This window comes from Fulmarus glacialis, unplaced genomic scaffold (assembly GCF_000690835.1).
Source record: "Fulmarus glacialis isolate BGI_N327 unplaced genomic scaffold, ASM69083v1 scaffold33794, whole genome shotgun sequence".
NCBI classification, from domain to species: domain Eukaryota; kingdom Metazoa; phylum Chordata; class Aves; order Procellariiformes; family Procellariidae; genus Fulmarus; species Fulmarus glacialis.
This window is the reverse complement of record NW_009206730.1, coordinates 23,415-47,224: the sequence shown is the minus strand read 5'-3', so window position 1 is coordinate 47,224 and position 23,810 is coordinate 23,415. Positions and strand designations below refer to the sequence as shown.

Here is a 23,810-nt window from a genome sequence, read left to right as displayed (position 1 = left end):
CAAACAGTGGAAAGTGTTTTATTTCCATCAGTTCATCAGACAACTGCCTCCCAACATAGTTATCCGTTGTTAATGGATTCTATGTAGGCATTGCAGCTATGTTATTTATTTTGCAGCCTGGCACAGATTAGTAAATTCTCTGGCAACTCTGCTCCAAGGCTTCGAAAGCCTTTATGAAGGGCATCAGTAGGCAAGCCATGCTCAAGAAAAGCTGTGGTAGCACAGTACCTTTGCGAAGCCTCCGAAAGACTGGGGGGAGTCCCAGACCTACTCACAAACATAACCTGTGGAGGCAGGCATGAAGTTGCCTCCTATGGATTCTGTTTGAAGATTTCATTGAGCTAGATCGCCTCCTGCTGCCTCATGATTTGGGAAGTGGATAGCATTGCTTTCCACACTGACTGGAGGAAACCATGAACAGGAACTTACTGGAGTTTTTCTTTTTCTACGGGTATTTCCAGTGGTTGTGGAGAGGTGGAGATCACCTGCTTTTATGTCATTTAGCAAACTCCTGTCTGTATCATTTGCTGGTTTCTTAAAGCATCCCTGCCAATATATCTCTCCTATCAACCATATAAATTTTGTATTCCTTTTCCCTCAGAGGTGATTTTCCATATGGAATATGGAAATTTCCATATGGAATATGTATAGGAAGGGTTAAAATCTTGAAGCTATTGAGTCCTTTTTGATTTGACATTGTTGAGTGAGCTGCAGAAAGCCTACCTGTTCTTGAGCATGCTGCAGAGTAACTAAAAACAATGGAACAAGAGAGAAACTGAAAAATCCAGTCCCAGTTCTGTGATAACAGCAGAGATATTTGTGAAACTGAAGTGCTCTTTCTGGACTTCAGGTTGGGTTGACACTGTATTTGCTATCATGTTTGAGAACTGTTTGTCTTGTGTTTGTTAACTATTGAGTTTCTTTTCTGAGTTTTTGGAAGTGAAAGAAGTTCTTATGTGGGCTGCAAGTGGAGAGTTTTGTGCAGGACCAAGGCAAGACAAGGACAACATTTTTTTTCAGAGATCTTTTATTCTATTTCAGAGGTTTGTCAGTTTAAGATAGTGTGTTTATATGGCTGTGTTAAACCTGTACAAGACAATGATAGTGACTTTTCTTTTTGCATCAGAAGCTTTCTTAGTTCTTAGACAGATTTCAGCTGTAATCTTTATTGCAAGTTTTATTTAAAGTTTTTGCAGACTGTTCACAAAGGAGAAACCAAATGTGGTATCTACAGACTGGTAAGTAGAGTACTTCATTAGGGTGAGACAGGTACACAGACTGAAACAAAGGAGTTTTTCATCTTTTTCCTCTACTTAACTTACTTGAATACACTATCTCTGAGAAGACAAAAGAATTAAGAGAATGATTTACATCAAGGAATTGCTTGGTGCATGCTCAGTCACTGAAGATAAAAATCACAGCAATTTGTTTGCCATCTATTGCCATCAACAATGCAATTGGCAGCTCTGATTTAGACTATCAGGCAGCTGACAATTTCCATCTCCTTAGCTCTGTCTGTCCCAGTCATCTGACTAACCTTGTACAATCAATCCTAGCATCTGACAGAGGCTTGGGACTTTGATGAAACTAAGAGTATCAGCCTTGGAGTGCAAAAGAAACCAAGAATATCAGCCTTGTTGGTTTGAGAACGCAATATGAAATGGTACTATCTTTTACTGCGATGGCCGTTCAGTTGTTGTTTGTTCTTTCAGCTTCTCACCTGGCATACATTTAAGATCCAAATAAGAACATATTAACTACAAAGCATGGTAGTGACTAAGATTGCCATTTTCTGTTCCTCAATGGGAATGAAATTCAATAAGATTGAGGTACCTCACCTGCATCATTGCTTCTAGCAATCCTGTTAGACAAATATTTAGTAAATACCTATGTACTTTAATGGTAGAAAAAAATCTGTCTTTCTGGTTTTATATGGATTTTTAATTGACCCTTAATAATCAGGATAGAAAGTGGCATGTTTACAGGAAAAGCTAGAAAAAGTTTAAGATTTTTGACTCCAGTTGGCTCTTCTGCGTAATATAACATTGCTACCTTAAAGTAATTATTTATTTTGAGTTGCCTGAAATAGAGAAAACCAAAAAGGCATAAGAACTAGAGATGGAACAACCGATTAAAAGGGAGATTTTCGAAATTTGTCACAATGTGGATTAAGTTTTCAGAATGTTTTTTCCCTGAAACCACTTTTTCTTGCATAGTATCTTGGGGTAACTTTGTAAAGATTCCTCAGAGAACTGATATCAGGGCAATATTGATAATACATTTTGTCTGTCTTATAGTTCAGAAAGCCACTGAAGAGCAGTATTTTATGAGGTACTGGGTAGATGTTGGATGTGCAACCATTTAGAGTCTGACCTGATAATGTTAATTTCAACACAGAAGTAAGACCACCAAAGGGTGATGGGTTTTGGGTTTTTTGGTGGAGGGGAGGGTTTGTGGTTTTTTTTAATTTATATGTTTACTGGTGGATTATGGAATAAATTGTCCAAGACAATATGGTACTTACTAGAAATCCAGGAATGATCTTATAGGCTGGAATACCTGGGAAACTAGCAAGACCTTTTTGCTACTTATTAATTAGCATAGTTTTGTACATAGGCAGGTACCATGATCACAGTTAGACTTGCTGGAAAAGGATGTGCCACTCCCCTCAGTGGTAAGGTGAGAGTAAAGTTACCATAGGTCCCTAATAAAGAATTTCCTAATGCAGCACTGGGAAGACTTGAAGGTGTCTTGAGAAACAGGATTGTTATTTCTAGGAAATTGAGCAGTGGCTGTCATTGGTAGTGAAAATCAGGATGGATGCAAGAATTTTGAACAAAGAAACCTTACTTTTGTACTAGGAAAGTGTAACAGAAAGAAATAATTTGTCACAGCTTTTGTGAACCTGTGTCGTGTGGTTATATACCACCACGCAGTAGCTCACAGTCTCGCTTTGCACTCAAAGACACTGTGCTGCAGGCTCATGCCAGGACACCCTTCTCTATTCCTGTGTGATCACCATGTAATTCTCACATTTGCTTTGAATTTACCCTTGCGTTCCCTTCTCCTGTGACGTGATTTAGTCAATCTCATATATCAGTGTTTGGATTAAGTCAGAGGTTTGTGTGTAACAGGGAGGCAAGTTTTGTAGGGAGGCCTACTGTATTTTATTAGACCAGCTGATTTAATGGAAAAACTTTTGGACTCACAAATCCAGTATATTCTAGGGGGTGTGTATATAAAAAGGGTATTGTTCTGTAGGAGGACAGACCTGCTCCTCCTTGGCTGGGATTGCTCTGTCATGTTCACTCTGCAGGAGGTAGGACAGATGGTAAAATAAACCAACCAAGACATGGATGTGGGGAAAGCAGAGTAGTGGAGCAGAACCATTCAGTCTCACCAACAGCTAATGCTTGCCAAAGTGCTATCCAAGTAATCAGAAATCTGTGTCTGCTCCCACACTGACTGCTTCGTGCAGTAAAATCATTGGCTAAACCTCTCTTGACTATCCAGTTGTCCCAGTTTCATTGAGGGAAGTGATGGATACAGATTTTTTGCAACTCATGATATGCATCATTTATGATCATGTTTGCATCATAAATGTTGTTAACAGGTCCCTGTGACAACGGTGAGAAGATGCTGAAGACATGGTATTCTATCCTGCTGTGTTGGCTGTCCTTGCAGCTTGAGGCTAATCCTGGTCTTAAAGTGAGGATTACTCAGAAGGGGCTGGACTACGGTATGTCTAACATTGCCAGAAGTTAATTTATGATAAATACTCTATACACAGAATATAGTTCCTTAATAAAGGTGCAATGTAGAAACAAGCTCTTTAAATTTTGAAATGGAATAAATTCCTTTTGTCACCTCACACCAGGAACACCCTTGGTCTCTTCTTTCACTTATTTCCTTCCTTTTCGTGCACCCCAGGTGTGAATTTATCCTTGCATTGGTGATTGCATTATCCTACAGTCCAACAGTGTTTCTACTACATTCCTCATATCAATCTACTTTCTTAAAACCCAAATGACATGGTCATATAATTGCTTCTTCTTTAAAAGTATCAAAATCCTGATTGAAAGTGCAATATTTAATTGAAGATAATAAGACATAATTGGGAAAAAAGCTTACAATTTTGGAACAGCCACGTAGCTGCACACCTTTACTCTAATTCCTCCATTTGGCGTGGGTTAGCATCTGCATGTGCCATTCTTTCAAAAAAACCTAGTAACTCTCTGCCATAATTCTGCCCCTTAACAGAATATCAGCAATTTCCACAATATATTTTCCATGCTCTTTCTATTCATGCTAACTTTCACTGTCTCTTACCTAAGACTTACTGCATGGGTGTGGAGGGCACGCAGTATAATTTCAATTGTTTACAGAATTAATATTAATAATAAAGGTTAACAAGACACAAATTCAACAAAGGCTGGGTCATGCTAAGGATTAATCGTCACTGATGTACTGAACATGCTGACAGGTAAACAATGGACTGGTGAGATGAAAAGTAGAAGCTCAGGGTTTATGCCTTCGAGATGAAAGCAAGGATCAGGTACACTTATTTCTCTGTATAAGCATTGTTTTAAAGGCTTTCGAGGAGTTGAGAAGTGCAGGGCAAACATCAGTCACCCAAAACAGAACTGATCTCCATACCTTTTTATGGCACACAGGAGAAATCGCTCCCTAGGGACCTCTCATGCCTTTAGAAATGAGAATTCAGCCTGGTATTTCTTAGTGTGAGCCCAGCAGTTTTTGTGACATTCAGCATGGCCTTCAAGTGCTGAACGAACAGACTAAGTTTGCACACCCCTGCATTAGTAGTAAGAACAGACATTAACAGTGCACCTCCCAGAGGTATTTCTCGTATTTGAAGAGCATGGTGCCTGTCATGTCTTTTCCCTTAACATGATATTTGAAGGCTGAGGCAATAGATCTTGCCTTGCACGCTCCTTGCATGCTGCAAGAACCTTGAGAGAAATTCCACCTGGGATCACTGGCTGCCTTCACTGACAGTCATAAGAAAGCTTTAAGTTATTTCAGTCAGAGCCCGTATTTTGCCTTGGAGGCAGGAATTCCCAGGGAATAATAACTTACCTCTCCTTCATAAAAGATGTATTTTATAAAAAGGTATTCCAGTGTTGAGTTATCATTGATTTCAATTCTTTGCTTTTTTAATACACTGAAGTCTGGGGGAGAAAAAAATAGATATTTTGTATTCCGCAACTGTGAGGCCAAAAGCTAAAGAAACTCATGCTAAAATATATGAAAGCAGGACATCGTTCAGTATTAAAGTTGTAGCAGTGTCTTCATCAAAGATGAGCAAAATTAAGGAAGACACAAGGAATTTAGTATTTAAAGTTGTTCTGCTTGTTGATGATAGGGTCTGTGTATATTATGAATGCACAAATAGCATTGAAGCATTCAAGAAAGGGATTCCTTAAAGCAAGGAGAGAAGGTAAGGAAATAAGTCAGAGATCTGCAGCGTGCTGTAATGGATAAAGTGCAGTGGCAAAACGTATGTACTCTGAAAGAAACGGGAGGAAAACATTTAAAAGGATTGTCTTTAAACCTCAAACAACTTCCTGTACACAAGCAACAATCCAGATAGTTCCACATTTGACATACCAGCACTTCAGATGCATATATCACACTTTTTCTGAAAGTAAACACTACATAGAGAAGTCATCTTGCTACTTCTTAACTGGCTTTTTCGTTCAACAGGTATGAGACAATCTGAGTTAAAGGTGTTTTCCAAGGCTTTCCACATTGTCAGCAAAGTGAAGGAAGTATAACAGTTTCAGAAACCTGACAAGAGTTTTAGAATATAAAATGCAACTCGGAGGCAAGATGATCTTGGTTAAATGACTTGTATGTGAGGCTAATAGAAGTTATAAATGGGTGTAGTTGGAAGGAGGTCTAGGTAAGGGTTTAAGAATCAGAGGTTTTTATGAACTATGTTGAAAGTGATTAAATTATTTGGCAGTTTATCTGGACCTTTGGGTGCCTGAATCCAATCTGCAAGGCATGTGCTTTCCTCTGTCCCCTTGTAGGCAGGAGGATTGGGATGGAGCTCCTGAAGCAAGCAGTATTGAAAGAGACCTTCCCAAGCTGGAGTGGGCAGGAGAGTTTCTCAGTTGTTAAAGTCAACTATGTAATTTCAAGGTAAGTAAAGGAAATACATTTCAAAGTTTTAGGATGAAACATCTTATTGTATTGTTACTGCATAGTAATAATTACGCAGCCATTTTTTTTTGTTCGGTGTAAAATTCTAATGGTTCATCTAACTCTGGTGCCACTGCCCAAACACTGATTTGTTTTATAAGTACTTCCTCCTACCACACGCAGAGATGGGCTTTAGAAAGCTTCTGAAGGAGCACCTTGGCAGTTTTTTTAGTTGGTTTGTCTCAGAGTTTGGGGCAAGGCAGGTGTAAGCATGACTATGACAGAGCAGGGGAAATGGGTGGGAAAGAGGGAAGAATCGGTGTTATTCACAGTCTGCTACTATGAAGGACCTGTAGGAGTGAAGGTAATTTGTTTGTGTTCAATGAAAAAAAGCCGACAAAGGGTAAGATGAAAATGTGTGCAGGGGGATTGTGTATCTGGGCTGACATGGCAGGAAGATGACTTTTACAGAATCTTTTTGGATGGATTTACAATGGTAAATCAGCATTTTGATTGGATAGGGCTCCTGCTGAGGTAAATCATTGTACCAGAAGCAGCCAGTAAAAAAACAGGTTTATAGAGTTTCCTACAATTTCTCCAAATAAGGAGACCAATATAAAAGGTTTCTCTACAGCCTTCAATCCCATCTTCCAGTTAAAGCTTTTCCAATAGGCTATAAACAGAAAAACAGAAACTTCTGGTCTTTTAATACTACTATCAAGCCAAGCTCTGCTGCTCAGTAGCATTTTACTTCCTTTTCCTTACAAATTACCCAGAGCAAGAAATACCAATCTGGGAGACTTCATGTACTTTCTGCTGGATAGGGCCCGCATCCTTTATCTATACCTAACATTTTCCTAATAGCCTGCTTTCTGGCAGGCTTCATTGTATTATACCACCCTTGCAACCTTAATCCCTGCACACCTAAAAGAGCTGTGTTTGGACAGTCTGGAGAAGAAGACACTATGGGGGTGGAGGTGTGTGTGTCTTACTGCATGTCTTCCACTCTCTGCTGGTTGGTGATTATAGAGAATATGGAGCCAGATTCTTCCTGGAGGTACACAGTGAAAGAATCATGGGCAACAGACATAAGTTACATCAAGAAAAGTTCCAATTAGAAGTTAGGAAAAAATGCTAGGGAGCACCAGAACAAGGGCACAAAGAGGTTGGGGAATCTCCATCCTTGGAGTTTGTCAAGACTCAAGTAGGCAGGGCCCCTGAGTTGGCCCAGCTTTGAGTAGGGAGTTGAACCAGAAAATCTCTTGAGGTCCCATTCCAACATAAATTATTATATGATCTTCAAAACCCCAATTCATTCTCCCAACCATAGTTCTTGAAATTGGCCATCTTCCCAGTGGAAAATCTGATTTTAGATCACTGCAAACAAGATTACTAAAGGCAGCCTTACTGCTGCCCAAGATGTTATTGGAAAATTATGGTCATTTTAACTAAAAGTAGCTGGTACCTTCTGCCCTGGGGAAAGTAGATTAAAGGCAGTTGTTTCAGAGATCTCTGCCAGATATCAGGAAACAATAGGAATGTGTACTACATGATAAGATTACAGCTGATATCTTTACAATGTTAATTCAACACACCCATTTGCAAGACAATATCCTTGAGTATCAGAAACATTTGTTTTGGCAGAGAAACCTTCAAGTAAGATTTTGTTCGGAAAAATGGATCCTCTCCAGAGCCCTTTGCTGAGGCAAGGGAGGGGATTCAGAATGGGGAAAGAGAAACTTTTATGTTCTTCAGCACATGCTAGCATTCAGACAACCTGCATTTATTTATAGATGTAGCATCTGGGTTTAACACACAGACTTATTTTCGCACAGCAGGCCCATTTCACTTTAAGGAGTTTGTTTTTCTCCCAAAGGGACATTTTTGTTTTGGCCAAGCATCCTTTCTTCTGTGGGCAGATATCAAGGATTCTTTTTCCAAGGATGCTACTAAGTGTAATGGTACAGGTGTCTTTCTTTCCTAAAATATACAAGGGTCAGTCATTTCTGAGAAATTCTTTTACCGAAGCATAGACTTTGCTTTTTATAGCAGAAGGGGTTTCAGTGATCAGAAGTCCTTTTTACTCTTTTGACATGCAGTCTAACATGCCCCTTTCTGTATTCTGTAGGCTCAGAATTAATGCTGTAGATTTCCCAGAAACTTCTGCTTCCTTTATTCCTGGCATTGGCATTAGTCTGTCAGTGGCACATGCTTCTGCTACAATCAGTGCAGACTGGAGAATGAACGCATGGCTGCTGTAAGTATTGTACAGTGTGATGCAGGTGCGGGGGACAGTTCTGGGAGAAGGATTGCAAATGAAATTCAAATGAAATTCAGAAATCTAGTTGGTAATTATTATTTTTCAGGTCAGATATGTTTTATCATTTAACAACAATCTATTTGAATAAACTTCTTAAGAAGGAAACATCCCTTGCCAACCAATGCTTTTTATTCTTTTTTTTTAATTATTCTACCCCACAGGTTGTCTCTTTGGGAAGTATCAGGTCAGACATCAGTTAGCATGCTCAATTTGTCCAGACTGTATATTACATGATATTACATGAATATTCAGAACCACAGAATTTGCAGTGGCCACATTTGTTACTTTCTTTGTACAGGATAACTGGAAGGTTGACTCTATGGCTAATTATCTATTTGCTGATACAGTGTATATTGTCTTCCAAAGTGGTCCTATTAAAGGAAGGGCACTGTCACAATGCCAAACATTCAGAACTTCAGAAACTCCAGAATTCGGGTCGCTACGGAAAGCTGACTTAGCTTCATGAGCATGTGCAGTATGAGATTGTCTTTAATGACATGATTGCATACTGATTTTTCCGCTTTTTTATCTCAGCATTTTTGCTATAGAATTTTAATACAATATTCTAGATTTTCTTGGGAACGGGGCGGGGAGGGGAGTGCTAAAACTTCTGGGATGTCAGAAAAGTTTGCAAGGTGATAATCTCTACAATTTGGGTTAATGGAGTAACTGGTAACAGCAGTAGGCGTTGCTCTATTTGCACAGTACAGCAAGATGGATCACCAGGCTGCAAGTTTCACAGCATGTCCTGATTTCAAAGGAGCACAAACATGCAGTTCTGCATTCAGTCTCAATACTGCTGTCACTGTGCCCGCAACCTGTCTGTTGTTCCTTCTGTCATACCAGTATTGTGAGGAAAAGGATACTGTGTTCAGCAGTTGCAAATCGGCTGTACCCAAACACGAAGCCACCTCTCCTCTTGCTGAAGGATAAGGACCTGGGCATGATCTGGAGAGACCCCAGCTGTAGAAAACTCCAAAGACTTCACAGACAGCAAGGGAGGCAGGGAGCTGGTATGCAGGATTTGGCGGAGCAGATCGTGGTGGAGGTGGTGAAAGCCAGCTTTGGTAGAGTTTAGGGGTTGAAGGGTTTTTCGTGCCTTTTTGAGGGGCAGAAGGAACAATCTGTGCTGCTCTGTTCAATGTGATGTTTTGTGAATGGCTGTAGGTTTAGACAGATCCAGAATATGCCCTACTCTTCATCCCCTCCGTTCCCAAGTCCTACATGTTGCTTTCAGCATAGCAGACTAAGAGGGGGCAGCTGAAAATGAGCTTTCCAAGGGAGACCATTGACAACTGTCGTGGTTTAACCCCACGCAGCCGCTCACTCACCCTGCCTCCGGTGGGATGGGGGAGAGAATCGGGAGGGCACAAGTAGGAAAACTCCCGGGTTGAGATAAAAACAGTTTAATAATTGAAATAAAACAAAATAGAACAGTAATAGTAACAGTGAGAACAACAGCAATAACAGAATATACAAAGCAGGCGATGCACAATGCAACTGCTCACCGACCACCGACGGCGGGGTGGGGGCGACCCCCCCCCCCCCCCCCACCTGGTTTTTATACTGAGCATGATGTCACATGGTATAGAATACCCCATTGGCCAGCTGGGTCCACCACCCCGGCTGTGCTCCGCCCACCCCGTGCGAGCATCACCCAGCAACAGCCAAAGCATCAGTGGGCCATCAACGCTCCTTTCATACCAAACCCAAAACACAGCACAGCCCCCAAGCTACTGGGAAGAAAGTTAACTCTGTCCCAGCCGGAACCAGGACAACAACCCACCACTCCTGGGCTGTTTCCAGGGTCATAAAGATGGGTCTTATCACAGCTTTTTAGTTGTGATAGAGTTATCCCTGCATTTCCAGCTTTCACTGTAGCCCTCCTCTCCACTGTGTCCCAGAGCACTCTGCCAGTCACAAAATCTCCTGACAGGCCCTTTGCTTCTGGAGACCTGGAGCTGAGACCCTGCCTCAGTGAATCAGGATTCTTTCTGAAGAAGAGCAGATATGAGGATGCAGGAACAGAGAACCTAAGCAGCTGGGCTTCTCCCCATCTCCCAGGCAGCCCAAAAAGGGAGGAGGAGGGCTGAGATCCTTTTGCGATGGTCCCTGTCACTGAAGTATGGGTAAACCTAGGTTGGAAGGATCTGTGGAAGTCATTTTGTCCAGCCTCCTGCTCAAAACAGAGCAGCCACCCGACTAGATCAGGTCAGCTGTCTAGTGGTGGCGTTTAGCCAAGGATGGTGATGCCACAACCTCTCCAAGTAACCTGTTCCAATGCTGCACAACCCTCCTTGGGAAAATGTTTCCCTAATGGCTTGTGGGATGGGGTTTGGTTAGGGACTGGAAAATGAGGGTCTGAAGAGTGGTGCTTCCTCCAGATAGCCACTTAATGCACACATACAGACTGAAAGGTGGGGTTGAAAATGGTAGTGGTGGTAGGAGGGACTTTGTGACTGGCAATACTACTCACTGGTTTGGTCAGGGGTAGTCTATGGTTTGTGGCTGGGTTAAGATTAATCTTTCAGGATTACAACCTCTTTCCCCAGGATTTTTGCTTAGCCTGAAAAGTAAAGAGGAAAGCTAAGAGACTCATGGTTTGAGCTTCATACTGGGCTGGGCTCTTTCTCCATAGTATGGTGCAGCCACTGTAGTAATGCCTAAAACAAAACCTGAATAATCGGGATGAAGGGGTGAAAAGTGATGCTTTCGGTGCCAGTTCTGTTATAGTAAATGAGGTTTTTATAAGGCTATTCTAACATCCATTCAGCTCTCTGTATCCTGCTTGGTTGGTCTACAGCTTCTACAACTCCTAACCGTAGTCCTAATACCTAAATTTGCTGGAATTTAGGTATAAGGATATTTTTGTTGGGGTCTTAGAAGTGATTTTTACAGAAAGGAGACAGAATGAACGGGTTTGGGGCAGGACAAAGAATGGAGGAACGTATATATTTTAAAGGGTTATTGAAAATTTTTACAGGGAAGAGGAAAATGGAATTGTAAAGTTGAGAACCACTGGGTTATATATTTATTAGCTAACTGGCTTCTGCTGCTGCAGTCCCAGAGGCCTTCAGGGTGATCTGTCATGAAGGACTGGAATGTCTTGTGTTGCCATGAAATTGTCACATTTTTGCAAACTTGTCAAATCCTGCACAACACTGAGAAATTCATGTCCTGGAAACTCACGCATATAATCTGGTTTTGAATACCATGCACGTCCCTAATCTACTTTAATCCCTGGAAAACCCATTCTTCATTCTAGATGATAGAAGCAAAAAGTCTTTTCAAACTTGATTTACAGGTAGTTTCTTAAATTGTTCCCTTAAAGCAGATGTTTCCTTGACTGAGTTTGTTTTTTTTTTCCAAGCAGCAAAGACCAAGGAGGAATTACTGTGTCCATCTCAGGACTGTTTATTGCAGTTATCTTCAAAGTGTCAAGGAATAGCACAGGCCGCTTGTCCATGTTGCTACACAGTTGCCAGCTGAGCATTAATAGTGTAAAAGTCAAGTTAAATGGAGGATCTAGGTATGTACAGTAGATTTTCTAATTACTCTGTGCAAAGTAGCAGGGTTTGTAGCATAAGGGCCATTTTTCAAATTTTGACTTCTAGGCATCCAGTTACAGGATACAACTATTGAAGGCTATGAAAAGAGATTTTTAAAGGTCTGTTTTCAAAACCAGGCTTCTTTGCTGAGTGTGTTAAGTTTGGTTAATCTACACTTCTTTGTGCATGTGCCAACAAATGAGCTGACTAAACATACTGCATGTGAAAAAAATGCCATTTGGGCATATTAAAGAATACAAGATTGCAAATGGAGGTTTACAGATATGAAGGTGGTCTAGACTGATTATGCCTTTTGACAAACTGACCTACAATTTCAGAATAAAGCTTTCAAAAGAGAATATGAAACAATGCTTGTAGTTCTCATTTTGATTTTCTAGAATTTTTTTTTGTCTTACTCAAAGGCAAAATATGGCTAATTCAGTATTGTTTATCAACACGTTAACATGAACATTCACTACTTTGCAGATTGCCTTCTAAATAGGTCTTATGAGACTGAGAACCCCTAGCATTTGTCTGAGACTCACAAATTAATAAAAACAGTCAAACTGCACAATCTACCAATATCCCTGTAATTGTGTCTCATTAATATAAATGACATTGATGTCCCAGTCTGCCAGATTTTATATTTCAAAGATTTCAATCCATGGTAAAAAGTCATCGTGTTCACTTCCTTTCCTCCAGCTGGATCTATAGCTTTCTATCTGGTTATCTTGAGAAGCCCATTCACACCAAATTGGATAAAAATGTAAGTTTGCAAAGATGGTTTCAGCTAGTGAGGGAGGAGTTGAAATACAGCCCTTACATTACTGACTTGCCTCTCTTTTCATATAGCTATGCCTAAATATCAAAAACAAAATCCAAATGATGGATGCACAGCTAAGAAAGCATAAGGGTGAGTTGTTGATAGCAGCTTTTTGTTAAGTAATTTTCATAATGCTCAAATTGTAGCCTTTTTTATTAGATGACAAACCATTCCTGTGTTCATGGTACAAAAAATGTGAAGGAAGAAAAATACAGCCATTGTTCTGTACCTTAATGTATTCCAGAGTCCACTCTAGAAATCTCTTGCATGCACCTTATACACAATATTCAGATTTCTTCTGTGTCCATAGCAGGTCACCTGTAATCTTTCAGTCTGTTGTAGCTGTCCTGTGTTATTTCCTTAGATTTTTGAGATGAACATTTTCATGCTGATCCTTATCCTCTTGGTACTGTGGACATAAGAAAAACTGGGTTAACAGTAATCCACTAAAGAGCTAGCAAACATCCCTGTAAGAGCTCGTAAACTTAGCACGTCTTGTTTTGAACTTGAGTTCAGTGAGATAACAAGATGCTGCAGGAAGACAGCATCACACTAAGCATGGTTCTCTTCACACCAGTAACAATTCCTGTGTCACTCTTGCAGAGACATGAAGATGATAGATATCTGTGTCCAAAAAGATTTTCACTTCTATAATAAATCCCACAGGTTTTCTTTGTTTTTTTGCTTTTTTGTAGTTGTTGTTTTTTTCTGAGACCAAGAATATTTGTAGTTTTCGCCAATTCAAATTAATTTAATTCACCTAAGTCATATAATTCAGGTCAGAGAGTTTGTTACCACTCTTCACTTTGCATTGTGGATATTTCCATTATCTGCTCTGTTATTCAGAAGCAGAGTAAGTAGACTTTTATTTTTCCTAAAATGGCCTATACCTGCCATGTGCCAAGCAGTGGCAAATATTACTGAAAATCATGGTCATCAAGAACATTTTTTTATGCAGCACATACCTAAACACTTCAGATTCAAGGGCACTCCAAGCTGTGGTCATATTGAGGAGTTCCTAATCTCTGTGTGAATTCACCATTTCTCTTTAAACCCATATGATTTTTATATATTATGAACAGACCTTACAGTCCAATCAAAAATAACAATCAGACTGAATTTGCATGGGAGCACCTTTCAGAAAAAGTCTTCAATCATATTGTCTGATAAAGCCCTCTATTGTTGTGAACAAACATCCCTTGTCTTCAACACTGATATGCATAAAAATGTGCTAATGTCATCTTCCAAAGTATTTAGTAGTATTTACCAGTATTTCACTAATCATATAGGAGAGCTTAGTTCTCTTGTGCAAACACATAACAAAAAAGGGGACTCTGCCCTAGATACTCCTTCTTTCACTGCATGGGAGAGATTTCCGAGGAGTGTATTCAGTTGTGAACAACAGAACAAGGCCTAAATCAGGACGAATCGGCAACTTTTTCAGAGGGAATATTCTCACTTTTTCCCTTACAACAAGCTTTTTTTATTTTCTTCTTCCGTCTCCCACCATTATTCTTCTTCAGATTCATCATTTCTATAATGTCTTTGCCTATAACTAAACAATAAATGTTTTGTGATGTGTTTTTGTAATAACAGCTGTTTTGTTTTTGTCCATCATTCTTCTAGTCTTAAGCCAGATTGATGCCTTTGCACAAATAGACTATTCCCTAGTTAGTTCTCCAGCAGTCTTCAAATCACACATTAACTTGGATTTGAAGGTAATTTGTCTTCAATATCAGTGTGCTTTCTAAGACTTTTCTGGTTCTCTTTTGTGTTGATTCATTTTCTTTCACTACAATCTTATTCAGCCTCTCCAATATTTAATTAGAAAAGCAGTAAGACACTTGGACATTTTGGTCAAGAGATATTTTGGAAACCAGATACGATTGTTTATTTAATAAATTAACTGCATTTGTTAATTAACCAAAGCTATTATTTAGAATTAAATTATTTCAGAGTTGAAACAGTTCAGAGGTGCTTTATAAACAGCATAAAAATGTTCTTTAGATTCACAGTTCTTCCACTGCTGCTTGTTCTTTGCCTGTTACCGGTGATACATAATCCATGACAGCTACCAATGTGATTGCAATCCGAAGCATTTGTTTTGAGATGACTTGTATATGTCTTGTATATGTACAGATCACACCCAAAAAAAAGACTTCTCACAGACAGTCCTTGAGCAGCACACAGCAGTTCCTTCCTTATCTATTTTTCACCTTTGTTGGCAAGAGATATCTCAGCAATGCCCAGCTTTTCCAGCAGCTTCAAAAGTCCTTGTAATTCAGAGCATCCCCATGGCTCTCAGAACTGACTTCAGTTAAGAAAGATGTGCTAGAGCTGTGGTTGAAACTTTCCCTCTTGGTTATTTTGTTCAAGCAACCTTTACCACCCACAAAAAAACACTCTGCCAGCAGGATATACATCGCTTAAAAGTACTAAGCAATTATTTATCAGCTACTGTAGCTAACTAGAACTTACAGGCTAAGCTTTAACATGCTGACATCCTGATGGGATACCAGATAAGTCTTTGTAAGTCAGTTATTAATCAGTTAAGGAAGTTACTGGTCTTCAGTGCTCCTTGGAACAGGCTGATTCTTGATGGTTATGAGTTGCCATCTTCCAACTCTCAAATTTTTTCTTGGGGTTTTATACCTTTTCATGTCAGTATTTTTCCTGTTGCATCTTTCAGCTACTAACCATTACAGTGTCAGTAATTACACTACTTACTGTCTGTTCTTACTTTTCTTGTCTTACATGGCCTGAGCTCACATTCCTTCTCACATTTTAAGAATTATTTTCTTAGTATAACTGAACCAAAGTCCTACACCTCTGCAGCACCCAAACTAGGTCTTGGAGGACCAGCAGCTGGACCAGGGCTACGAGTTAGTTGGTATAAAAGACTCCTTTGTGTCCCTGTCCTAAGCAACTTCCAGAGCTTTTGGGATGTGCCTGAAGATTTTCTTGAAATGTCACCCTTAGAATTAAATTAACAAATGTGTCTTTGCCACAAGAGAAAGAAGACTGTGGTCCAGAGGATTTTTTTTGTGTCTCATAGCTGTAGTTCAGAATACTGACTTGAATGCTCAAATTCAAACTCTGAAAGGATGGAGGCCAGATTTTCTCTGTGATTCCTTGTATTTTTCCAAAAGAGCCTGAATTTGCTGATTTTCAGGGCATATCACAAACTTATTTGCTTACTTCAGGTTTTCTTTAATGTCAAACTTTTCTTCAGATTAGGAAGAATTCTTTCTGTTCAACCACTGCTAATGCATTCTGACAGATACAACTGTTTATGACTAGAAGTACTTGATAATGACTCTTTGCAGGGCACAGTCTATCCAGTAGGAAATCACACAGACCCTCCCTTTGTGCCAGCTCCATTTGCTCTCCCAAACCAGGGTGATTCCATGCTATACCTGGGAGTCTCCAGTTATTTTCTTAAGTCTGCTTCACTGGCTTACTACAGAGCAGGGGCCTTTAACATCATCATCTCTGAAGAGGTGAGTATAATTTGCATGTAATAGAACTATAAATATCAGCACTATGGATAGTCAGCAAAGGAGACTAACACATTATGTTTGCCATTTCACACAGATTTGGGTCATACTTCTACCACCTGTAGGAGGGATTCATGACGTTCATTCTGTATGTCATCATTTAAAATAGTCAAAGTCTCCCTCAGACCTAAATCTGAACTTCTTGGCAGCTCTAGGCAAGGAATGACAGATATGAACATCACAGAGTTGGTGTGCAAGGAGTGGCAGAAAGAACCAAAAAACTTTTCTCTGCATGGATTCCACATAGGAGAGGAAAGGGCAAGACAGGAAAAAGTGTACTGAAGACACAGTCTGCTGCATAGAGGCCCACAACAAACATATTGGCTGTGTTGAGAGCTAGAATAAACCCTCAGACTTAACAGAGCAGCAAAATGAGGCAAGAAAAAGGTACAAGGAAACTAAGCTTTCAGCTGTGGGTGAAGAACATACAAGACTTCTCTCAGAAATGCTGTTTCCACATTGGCATTAGTAGTCAGAGTTTCCAAGAAGTTTTGCTACCTGAAACAGTGTGAAGAGGGTCTTTATAAAAATTCGTGACACAAATGGCACTGACAAACACCGTCACAGTGATCAGCAGAAAAAGGGCAAATGAGATTTTTGAGTCCTGGCTCTGACAGATTCAGTATATTTCGTCTAAGAAAGTCCCAAAGGCAGGAATTAAGCCACGTCTGTTCTTTCAAAGAATAATGCTTGTTTACTGGTACGTGCTTCTGAAACATGTCCATGAGAAATCTGTCTCTATTCTATCCCACAGAGCACTGTGGGTTCCCTAGGAATCATTCTGGGGCCAGGAAATACTAAATCAAAACATGGATTATCTAAAACTAAAGTAGACAGGATATGTTTTCTTTCCCAAGAAAAACCTCATTTTCAAACTGATATAATGATCTAATTTATTTCATTTGTTTACAGCTTGCTACTACTTTTAACTTACATACCACCTTATTCAAAGATTTTGTTCCTGAGGTGGGTACTTTTAGTTGTACAGACCTTTTAAGAACGAGCAGTAGCTAATGTTTCTTATGGATATTATCCGTGTACTAACTCATTTGCAAAAGTTTGGAGGAGACAAGGAAACTGAGCTGGTTTGTGATTATTGTAAGATTCAAACATACATGCCTACCCCATCATAACTCTATGTTCTTCCTAACTATATCAGACTACTCTGTAGTCGTTCTCTACCCCTCTAAGTGTTGGATTTGCTTTCAGTCTCTGAAACAGTTATAAAGACTAAGTGGTAGACATCTGTGAGATCAGTCTCCTTTTATTCCTGTTCAGGGTAATGATATCTCTGCTATTGGTAGCCTGACTTCTCTATGCAAAGATACCTGATTTATGACTACTGGAGATTATATACAGTGGGAAGTAATAGTCATGAGTAGCTAAGTTTATAAATGTGATGCAAGAAATTAAGATACTATGAGATGCTTTAAAAATTCCTAATATGTCAACATTTACTATAAAGTTATGAAATTTGGAATCTGTGGCATTGCAAACTAAAGTTTTGTCCTCTAGGAGTTTCTCTATTTTTCAAAACATTGGCTGTTTTGGAAGGCTGCCTCTTTTCCAAAATCCTTATATTGTCAGGGTCATTAATTTTTTTTTACTGGAATCACTCATTTCCCTCATTTCTTTAACACGCAGTGCTAATCCCCTCCTCTTGAAATAGAGTTTTCAGGAACAACCTTTAAATTATTTCTCTATATATGTTCAATATCGGTGGGTCTAAAACTTCATGATTTGTTTTTTGGTCTCTGACACTCAGAGTATATGCAATGCTAATTTCGTCATTTCAGTTGATGTGATTAAAATGAAGTAATTTTAATATAGGTTAATTAACAAGAAGATTGGTATATAGCACCTGATTATGATGCAGCCACAGAAACTGTAACTTAAGAGAAGCTTAACTCTGCATTCAACGTTTTTTTCGTCTTTGAAATTCCACAGATTGCTCTGAGTTACGTAACAGCGTGCCCAGTGCTGCTGAAGCTGATGGCTACATCACCACCTGCGGTCAGTTTACATGCAGACAGATGCATCCTACAGATCACTGGCTGTGTAGAAGTGTTTGCTGTTCTGCCAAATTCAACTACCCAGTACATCTTTACAGGGAATCTAGTAAGTAACATGAGCTAGAAGATAACATTCAGTGCTGGGGCTGAACAAATCACAGTGCTGTCACAGAACAAATCTTCCAAATCCTTTGAAAATCATAGGGATCAGCATAAAATAGCATATATTGTTCTGCCACAAATATGCATACTGTTCTGTTGCATTTCACAGGGAGGAAACATGCACCACGTATTGCAGAATTTAGTAGGCAGGTGCAGAGAGCTCCTTATGAAAGCCCTGTTTTCCACATGGGAGGTTGAGTGATTATTCAAGAAAAAACTGTAATATATAAAAATGTGATTATCTGATGCCCAGTCTTCCTAACTTGTTTGTTGTAAAATAGTTCAGTGTGTCCCCAGACATCTTTTCATTAGGTTGAAAGTGAACCAATTATATCAGCCATGCAAGGACTTAAATGATCCTAATGATAAGGAGACAATCAGGGCTGTATTATCACTTCGCTCACACAATCTCAGCTGCTGGCAGAAAGCAGCAAATTCACAAATGATTTTACTATCTACATGTATTGACCAAATAAAAAGTTTAGACACTGTGTTTCCAATCACAAAAGCAATTGCATTTGTGCCTGTATCTAAGACAGTATCTATCTGTGTATACAGTCACAGAAGACTGTTTTGTTTTTTTCCCTGCAGACAGCCAGTACCAGAGCCAATTTGACAATAACCAAACAGAAGTTGATTATCTCATTACTTCTGAAAAGGTAACCAAGGAAAATTCAGAAAGCAACATTAATGATCCAAACATTAGGACACCACAGAACTTCATTGTGTCAGCCTGACAGTGCTTGTTTCACAATGAGAAAAAGAAAATTAGTTACCTTCTTTCTTACAGGGGCTCTAAGATACTTTTGACTGGTTGGTCTAAACCTTGCAGATGAAATATAATAATATTGTGGAACGACCATGTCTCTTGTGCAACATGATACTACCCCTTTCTGTAGGTTAAATACCTTTCCAGATAGCAATGTTCAATTTAGTGGTTATCTTAAAGACACCTGTTTCAGTCTGTGCTGATATTGGAGAATTAAGTTTAGTAGTTTATTTGAAACCCTCTAAATGTTGCTGCCATGCCATGTCTGAGCATCATAAACAGAACTGCCAGCATGCAAACACTGCACGGGACCACTGTAACTAGTTCTCTGTATGCCTTCACATGAGGGGAAGGGAAAAGTGAGACTACATAGCACATACTGCAACAGCAGACACCATGCCATCAAACAAATGAGACCAGAAAGGTGTCTGTGAAGCAAAGTTCAGAGCCTTTTAGATTTTGCTTAGATCTTGCTGGTTTTGTGGTTAGCTACAGTTATAGGTGTTCTCAGCTATCTTATAACAAATTTTATTCACACTTCAAGCTGGGCTGGGTTTACAGCCCCTTTCTCCCTAAATGCACCAGATGGGTAGAAGCACAGACTTTCAGGCAAGTAGCCCACATTGGTGTTTCTTCTTGTTAGCTCTGTACTCCAAGTTGGGGCAGAATTCCAGAATATATGATATTTTTTAACCTATTACATTTTCATTAAAGAAAAATGTGAGCCGCCTTTTCTTAGTTTTGATCTCTGGACCTTTTTAACAGGAAAAGAGGACTTGGAGTGATCAGAGCCTGTCAGTATAAGTTTAAGAAGTAACGGTGCCACTCACTTAGAGCTTTTGACACAAGAATGTGTTCTTCTGTTTGTCAAAATGTTGTTTTTCCCCAGGATTGCATTTACAGTAATCTGAGGATGCTTTACAACATCAGTGGAAAAAGTTAGGAAATCATAATGCTTAGGAATTGATATGAGATTGTTCAAATCATAACGAACATTTGAGGAATGTGTAGTTCAGCCAGGAAATGGCAATTCCAGAAAAATTTGATCTCCCAAGTCTTATAGTCACATACCAGGACTACACATGACTATAGGAGGATATTACTATCAGAAAGATCCCAGTGATTCTAGAACTCATTTGTAGTTGTCCCAGTTTTGATTAAAAGCTGTTGGAAATCAAAGAGTCTTTGGCAAAGTTAAATGTGTGAATCAGCCTTACATCAGTATGAAATTCCACAAATGAATCTTCAAGCAGTGTGCATAACTTGTGCCTTCACCCTTTCTAGTGAATCCTCTTCTTTTACTTCTTTTCTTCAGGCTCCAGTTCTCCCTGCTGCACTCCACTCTTCGCTTCTCTGAAGTAAGTTGATGGTTTTAGCGCCTCGGAGAGGTAGCTGAGCACTTCAGAGATAAAAGAAATTCATCTGAACTTGTTGCTGGACAATTCTTGGTCTGTCTTGGGGGTATCATCTGCCACTGCTCTTTTTGCTTTGAAATAGTATAATCTCTGCTTTTCTTTTTCTTTCCAGTAAGAGGAAATACCCCTTGGAGTGTTGGGGTTTTTTCTCATCAGAGGCTCCAAATGTTATGGAGTTATTACCACATAACATTAATTGAAACAGAGAGAAATGTCTGCCTGGGTCTGCATGACCTAGCAAGCCATCATAGATGATTCTGCTCACTTCTCTATCCAGCAGCACAAAGGCAGGCATGGGGCTAGCACCTCTTCTAGCTGTTTCTGACAGCCAGCCTGAATTCACAGCTGGATTGAGTAGGCGTAGCAGTTGGAGTGAATACAAAGTCAGGCTTAAGCTCAGTTTCAGGAATTATCTTGAATCACTTCAACCAAATATCACAAAAAGGCGAGTCAAAAATAGGGAACAAAAGAAACACCATGATACTGCTTAGATCATTCACTGTAGACTGAGAAACGGTCAGCGCAACTCTGCAGCAGCTCAGCCCAACCTACATCTTTAAGTGAAGGGAGGGGGACACTAATCATAGTGGCATAAGACAGAGCACCGGGACAGGGCAGTTCTTGCCACCAAGAGAACAGTTCACTTCTGAGAACTGAGTCCTGGCAGCTGAAATGGGGTTGAACAGATTTCGTTCCTAAAGTTAAGGTTCAACCCAGATACTTCACATACAGAAAAAGAAAAAAAAAGACTTCAATTTAACTTATTGTGAGAAAAATGGACACCTCTTTGCCATGTATATTTTACATTGTTCAGCTGCAACTTAAAACAAAAAAGATCTTTTATACCTGAGATTTTCTCTGCCAAGCTCTGTTCTGATCTTTTTGTATGTCACTCCAGTTCTAACCCTCCATCTCCCCCGTCAAGCTGCAATCCCATAGGCATCAGGCAATAATCATCAAATGTGTTTTCCCCCTCACAGCAGATGTCACTGGTGGAGAATTTTCTGTCTTACGCTTTACAGAGTGCAGTGATCCCAAGAATCAATGGTAAGGATTGTGGCCAGTTCCTGAACACAGTTGGTGGGAAAGCAAGACTGAAACCATAGAATGGAGTGCCCAGCTTTAAAGACTGTGTTATGGGAGGTTTTCTGTCCGTTTGGCTATACCTGGACAGGTCTACTCTGTGCTGGACTTCAGTCCTTGTCCCTCAGTCACCTGGATCAGGGGCTGGGACAGAGCAAGTCTTGGCTCCCTTCCAAACACTGGGCTTGGGTTTCCTTTTCACTGGATGCAGCGTGGCAGCAGAGCTGAGACATGCTTGAGTCTCATCCTGACACGGAGTCAAGCCATGACCAGAGAATGGCCCAGACTGGGGAAGCGCAGAAGCACGCTTGCATCTTGGGGCTTCGGGGCAGCATCTGTAGCTTTATGACCTCCCTCTGCCTTTGTGCTTCACCTGCTGCCACAGGCCGGACAAAGTAGAAAATCATCTCAGTGGGATGCAGAGAGTGAAGGATGATAAAGAAAGAGGTTAAGGTGTAAAGAAGCAGGTGGAAGAGTACAGAACGTGCCTTTGAGGTAAACAGAGATGAGGAGACTGCTGAGGAAGGAAGTGAGTAATTGATGAGGAGAAAGAAAGGAGAATGAAAGGGAGGGATGCAAAAGTCAGTTGTTTGGAAAAGCAAATAGGAATAGAGCTGGGGCTTGATCCAGGAAAGTAGGGATAGATGAGAATAAGAGGACCCACAGGATTAGAGGTAGAAAAGAAAATGAAAGGAAGATGGAGAATGAAGTCAGAGCGGGAAACAGCAGAAACCAGATCTTGTGGGGAAGATACCTGGAGAGGAGCAGAGGCAGTCAGATCCCAGTGTCAGACAGTTGACAGATTGTAAGAGGTTTGTATGCAACTTTTTCACAGGATTTTTTGCTTTTTAGTGAATATGAACAATAGCTCCTTTGAGAGGCAAAAGGACAGCTGATTAAAGGGGAATTGCAAAACAAATTGAATTCCTTGAGAAAGATGCTTCTGAAGTGCATTTAAGTGCATTACACTTAAATACATTCAAATGTATTTATATTTGTCCTTTCCGAAGATAAACTAGGAAAAGGATTTCCTCTTCTTAACTTGGCCCACACTACCCTGACTGGACCTGTAATAAAAATGAATCAGGTGAGAAGCCCGATTTCTTGTTAAAGAATATTGCTTCTTTTTCAGGCCTGTGCATTTGTGTGTGTTCCTGTGTTGGGTGGATCTAAATGTTGCTAGTAGTAAAGCATTAACTATACACTAGATATAAAATCCAAACTCTGGATCAAAAACAAGCTCTCCACCCCCCCCCAACCCCTAGCAGTTGTAGGTTATAAAGGGTCCACTAGCCCTTTGGGGTATGCCAGCATGGGGACACCACAAGGACAGCTCTGCTATCCCAGCAGAGCTTAGGAGCATTGAGTGCATAAGTCCTCACTACTCTGACCATTCTCTAGGGAAGCTCGTAGGCAAGCCGAGTGTCTCTGTGATAAGAGTTACTCAGCCTTTTGGAGGGTTGTATTAACTTACATCAGAGCCCATTCCTACCCTAAAGTTAATTAAAGTTCAGGAGGCATAAAGCCACTCTTGTCTCCTGTCCTTCTGAGGGGCTTACCATGGGATCTAGTCCCAGAGTACTGACCCTGAATACGTCCGTCTGAAATTTAAGGTAATTTTACATGTCCTTCTTTCCTCAGGGTCATCTGGTGATTGCCACTGATGTTCACTACAAACATGAGGAAGGGGGAGATGAGGACCTTCACAGTCACTCCTAATGTCCCTTTACTTTTAAACAATAATAAGAGAAAAATGTAGTCTTCCTTCTGTTCGCTTGTAGGAAGTAGATGCTATAACATTAGAAGCATGGCTTTTCGTCGCTATTTTTAATGTTTTAGTAAAACTTCTTAATCACTTTTCACAAACTGAATCTGTTGGTTTTTAGTACAGTGAGTATAGCTGACAGTGTTATTGATGCTTTAGAAAACTTGTTGCAGCCTAATGAGAAAGAGTGA

The 23,810-nt window shown here is 40.0% G+C and overlaps 1 protein-coding gene across 1 annotated transcript; it reads left to right on the top strand.

The window, feature by feature from the left end:
* The first annotated feature begins 2,625 nt into the window (after window positions 1-2,625).
* Window positions 2,626-23,573, top strand: LOC104075385 (BPI fold-containing family C protein-like). Its single transcript, XM_009575860.1, has 10 exons — window positions 2,626-2,674; window positions 3,614-3,739; window positions 6,054-6,165; window positions 8,294-8,422; window positions 11,859-12,014; window positions 12,736-12,799; window positions 12,886-12,946; window positions 14,483-14,574; window positions 18,361-18,531; window positions 23,496-23,573. Exons 1-10 carry the CDS (start codon window positions 2,626-2,628, stop codon window positions 23,571-23,573), a joined length of 1,038 nt encoding a protein of 345 aa, XP_009574155.1.
* The last annotated feature ends 237 nt before the right edge of the window (window positions 23,574-23,810 follow it).